General features: G+C 41.0%; 1 protein-coding gene across 1 annotated transcript; it reads left to right on the top strand.

Moving 5' to 3' along the window:
* Positions 1-210: 210 nt before the first annotated feature.
* On the top strand, positions 211-1,497 carry LOC106620150 (probable fatty acid-binding protein). The gene has a single exon (XM_014238555.3). It carries the CDS (start codon positions 357-359, stop codon positions 945-947), a length of 591 nt encoding a protein of 196 aa, XP_014094030.1. The 5' UTR covers positions 211-356; the 3' UTR covers positions 948-1,497.
* The last annotated feature ends 4,072 nt before the right edge of the window (positions 1,498-5,569 follow it).

Below are 5,569 nucleotides of genomic sequence, written 5' to 3'. Positions count from 1 at the left end.
GTCTATCGGACGTAAAGACGTTGCGTTGTTTTTTCAGGGATCCAAAAGTTGCAACTTAGTTTGACTATCTTGAGAAGGTAATCTACTAAATCGCAAAATTGGTTCAACTCGACCCGGCACTGGTGTTAACAAGATCAGTATAGAAGTTTTTTTTTCTCATAATAAAATTTAAATTTTTCGAAAAAGTTACCTTTTAAATTTGTTCCTACTTATTTCATCTCTATTATATTGACAAATTCAATTATTTACTTAAAATTTCCTTTTCTCTGTTTCGTCAAAACAAGAGTATAATAATAATATTGTTTCTATTTAATTTTAAGCTTTACTTGACATGATGAAATTGAGAACCGCCGCGTATGTCTACGAATTCTAAAAGCGCAACGCGATTTTCCTCACAAAAAATGTTCAAAAACAAAAGTTTCCACGCTGAAGAAATTAACAAACAAAATGCAAAAAGCAGGAATAAAAGGTCACTAAGTATACCCTACGAACCTGGGGCAAAATGGGAAGGAAAGATATATAAACTCGTAGACGGTACGAACTTCGATCAATATATGGCGGCTCTCGGTATTGGTCCTGTTTTGCGCAAAATTGGAAACTCCGTACGACCGGTCATAGCATTACGTAAGAATGGTAAATATTACACACTCATAACGGCCTCGGACTTTACCACGACCATACAGCGCTTTGAGCTGTGCATCCCCTTCGATGAGTTCACTTTAGACGGACGTCAAATGCGGACCACCTTCTCGCTGTACAACAACGTATTGATTCAGCATCAAATGGGCGATATTCCTTCAACCATAGTTCGGGAGTTCCACGAAGACAAAATGATTGCCAAATATATGGTGAAAGACGTTGAGGCCGTGCGTGTGTTCCAAGCGGCTGATGAGGAAATGTGTAGACTGATTTGGGAGGCAAATGTCGCGAAGAGATATCACATATAAATAGGTATATTAAATAAACTACGGATTTGTGGAGTGTATAAAGTCGCAGATATTCAAGACCATCAAAACCCATTTTAAAAATATGGTGAAAGTGCATAGACGTAAAGCATATTGCATGCATTATTATGAAACAATATGAGTATGCAGCGACGTTTTGCGTGGATGCGTTTTAGAAAGCGCTGGTATATGCTCCAGTATACCCAAAAATTGTCTTGACTTTTGATATTTTTATAGCCACTCAAAATAACCGCTAATGTTGATTAAAGAACAATAAATCAAAATGTAAGCCCAGAAGAGATAAGGATATTAGGGACCACTCCAAATCTCGAAAATTCTCATAATTGAGTTTGGCTGTTAAGATTTGAGGTTACAGATTTATCGGAGAGTAAAGCGACAGCTCAGTTGCAAATTCGCATATTGTTTCCGTTGTAATTTACTGTAAATTATTGTCAATATTTTAATAATTAGTTGTTATAGTTTGGTACTTCCAAATTTATGTAAATAAATTCTTATATACACATAATATGTTAATAAATTTTTGTCCAATCTACACAGTGTTTAGTGTTGAAAGATTTTCATGAACGATTGAACAAATAACTAAATTACAACAAACATTGTGTCTTACCAAAGCCGTTTTCATTAATAGGCAAACATACATCTAGCCGAGCAGTCTAGGTATTAATTTAGGAACAAAAAATAAATATCATTAACCATTTTGATTTGAATTACTATCCGCTTTTTATTCGAGATATCTCGATTTATGTCAACCGAAAAGGCATACCATATATGCGTATATTTGTGATATGAGGACTAAGGTGAAATGAGAGTTTTATTGTTATAGAAGCCGAAAAATTCCTAAAGAGATTTGAGGAATGCTGCAGTTGACAGTCCCTGACCGGAAAAAATCAGAGAAGAACGGGGATCCTCATATTCAATACATATGGACAAATGGGTAATGTAGATCGATATCTTCCATATTTAGAATTGAGTACCAATATATTATTCATAAAATGTTCATTCATGGTCTTGATACTATCCCAAATTTGACTAATCAATAGGCAGAGTTTCCATACATTAGGATCACTATATGAACTTGCTTTTGTTTAGATACTTTTATTGATATTTTTACCTCGAGAAAAGCTTTTATCGTACTAAAATAATGTTATTCCTTTAAGAGTATTATAAATAAAGTTGGTGCAAAAAATTTGTTAGATTTCTTCTTTAATTTCTTGTTCTCAGCACGGATTTCGTAAAGAGAAATCCACTCGAACAAATTTGGTTGAATATCATTATATTGTTGGATTTTAGGACAAATAAACTTACTGATGTATACACTCATTTTAGCATAACTTTCTATAAATTAAAATACTCGGCTTTTGTGCAAAAACTGGATCTTCTTGACTTTCAGCCCAGATTTCTTCAATATTTATCTTCTTATCTCAATAATAGAACACAACAAGAAAAAATATCTTTTACAAATGTAAAAGATTCCTTACAAGAACATTGACCGGTCAGTTTGTATGGCAGCTATATGCTATAGTGACACGATCTGAACAAGTACTTCGGAGTGTAATTGCCTAACATAATAACCCATGCCAAATTTGGTGAAGATATTTCTCCAATGAAAAAGTTATCATATAAGCACAGATTGCTCAGTTTGTATGGTAGCAATATGCTATAGTTGTTCAAAATCGGCCGTTCCGACAAATGAGTATCTGATTCTGTTGATAGGGTGAGATCCAAGATTTGCTCCCAACCCAAAACTTGGGATGCCCGCGTATCTTGCATTTCCACGAAGATGATTCGCTTTGATTAGTTTGTATCCTGGAATTTTGAAATATGACCGATCATTAAAATTAATTTTTGCTACAAAAAGTACATCGATGTTGTTGATTTTGATATAATGTTCTACTCCTGCTCTACTTTTGCATAAACTGCTAGCATTCCATATAGTAATTTTTATTCTTAATTGCATTGGTTAACTGAGTCTTTGAGTTAAGCAATAATTTGCGTAAATTGAACTATCCATTTGTGGTGAGGGAATGGGTTGGGAAAATGATCTCGCTAAAAAGCTGGCAAAACTTGTACCAAAAATAAGTTGACTGGGTGGAGCAGACCGAGATTCATATTGATTTCTAGGCTGGTAGTTTCTACCTTGTAATTTAAGCCGTCGTTGGGCTATTTGCTTGTAGACACTGCATCCTTTGAGCATGAGCCTTACCTTACCATCTCTGCATGTCTTTTAGGTTATCGTGTGGGTAACTGTTTTCTCAACCATGGATAGCGATGCTTTGATGTTATTGATATCACTCCTAAAAATAGGCGGCGGTTATGGTGTTCCTTTGACTGTCCCTTGGTGGACACTTCATACATTTTGGTCATTGTCTGGAGAAAACATTTCAGCCAGTAAAGTGTGCGATGTTAAGAATGTTCATCTTTGTATGAACAACCACTGGTAAAAAAATAGTGATTGCCAAAAGTGTGATTGCCAACAAATTTCAATCTCAGCCTAGCGAAAGCCGGACATTGGAGGAGAAAGTGCCGGGATGTTTCCACCTCGCCCTCCTCCATGCAGCTTTGGCAACTAGCATCGGGTAGTACTCTAAGCCGTACCGCATGAGTGCCCATTGGACAGTGTCCAGTGAGAACTCCTACCATAGCGGCGAGATGCACTTTGCTCAGGGCGAGAAGTTCCCCCGACCTTCTGCGCTCCACTCTTGGCCAAAAGGATCTCGCGGTTGCACAGGAGTCTGCTGAGTGCACGCGAGGTCCATTGATTCAAAGCTAGAACGCAAGACGTTAACGGAGATCCAACTCGATCCCATTCCGATGGGGCACCCCTGGCTAGCTCATCGGCTTTGCAGTTACCAGCGATTCCGCTGTGACCAGGCATCCAAACGAGCCTGATGTTGAAATAGCCAGCTGCTATCTCAAATGAGGACACTCCTTGATTAGCTTTGATTGCAGGGTTCGCGCGCTCAAAGCTAGTATTGCCGCCCTACTATCGTACTTCTACCGCCACCTTGAAACAGCCACTTCCGCCTGAAAAACACTACAGTGGTCCGGTAGCCTGAAGCAAAGATCCAACCCTCCCTCCTAGCCTTGATCCATCCGTGAAAAAGCTCACCGCGCCTCTTCTCCAGCGGCTTCTTCCCATCCACATGTTCCTCATTGGAATATGAGCGGAGAAGAAGCCGCCTCGAGTGGCCTCAGTGACGCAGTGATCTAAATTTTCCGGAATACAGCTGAAGGAGGAAAGAATTTCGGAGTGTCCTTGTTCGGACCTCTTCAAAAGCCCAGCTTCCCTGAGCCTTAGAGCACACTTCGCAGTAATGCACTTACCGGCAATGTCCACAGGTGCTATGTTTAAAATAGCATTAAGAACTATTGCAGGTGTGGTCCGCAGTGCACCGGAGATTCCGATGAGCGCCGCTCTTTGGCCCCGCTCAAGCTTTTTAGCCAGTGTGGATCTTTCGAGCGCCCTCCACCAGACGAACACACCATAGAACATTATTGGCTTAACTACGGTTTCGTAGAGCCAGAACACCACCTTAGGTGAGAGTCCCCACCTTTTCCCTGTAGCCCCTTTGCAGCAGTATAAGGCAACCGATGCCTTCTTAACTCTCTCCTCAATGTTTGGCCTCCAGGAAAGTTTTCTTTCGAGGATAAGCCCTAGGTATTTCACTTTATCAACAGGTTGAGGGAGAGGCACATTTGGGATCTTATATCTCCTAGTAAATAAAACCATTTCGGTTTTACTTGGGTTGACGGCTAGGCCGCTTCTATTCGCCCAGCTAGATACCACGTTCAGGTGCCCCTCAGTGAGCTCGTAGACGGTATTCAGGAAATTTTCCTTAACTATAAGAACCACATCATCAGCATAGGCTGTCACCCGATAGCCTTGCGCCTCGAGTTCTATAAGTAGGTCGTTCACCACCAGGATCCAGAGCAGAGGGGAGAGTACTCCCCCTGCGGAGTTCCCCTATTCACTTTTCTGGTTGTCTTGGCACCAACCCAACCCGCTGCAACAGTTCTGTCGCAAAGAAGACTAAAAATAAGGTGTTTAAGGTTCGATTCCACCTCAAACTTTTCGAGAGCTTTAACCACTGTCTCTGGTCGCACGTTATTGAAGGCCCCCTCGATGTCGAGAAAGGTGCCCACAGCAAATTCCTTGTGCTTGAGAGCTATCTCCAGCCATGACACTACATCATGTAAAGCAGTGTCGACCGACCTGCCTTTGATATAAGCATGCTGCGCCATAACAGTTTACCCCTCGGTATTCTGTTCCTAATGTACAGATCTATAAGCCTCTCCAATGTTTTTAACAAAAACGAGGATAGGCTGATGGGTCTGAAATCTTTTGCACCGACGTGAGAGCTTTTGCCGGCCTTCGGAATAAAAGTAACCTTAACCTGTCTCCAGACCTTCGGGACATGGCCCAGTCTAACACAGTTCGCGTAGATGGGGGCCAGCCAGCTGCATGACATCTTAACCGTGCGTTGTAGTTGCGCTGGAATAATGCCATCGGGCCCCGGGGACTTAAAGGGTTTCAAGGATTGCAACGCCCAGGTAAGGTGACGATCGTCCAGAAGGTCCAGGAAAGCTGTACAGCCCTCCTGCAG

Source organism: Bactrocera oleae, chromosome 6 (genome assembly GCF_042242935.1).
Source record: "Bactrocera oleae isolate idBacOlea1 chromosome 6, idBacOlea1, whole genome shotgun sequence".
NCBI classification, from domain to species: Eukaryota; Metazoa; Arthropoda; class Insecta; order Diptera; family Tephritidae; genus Bactrocera; species Bactrocera oleae.
This window is presented reverse-complemented; position numbering and strand designations above follow the sequence as displayed.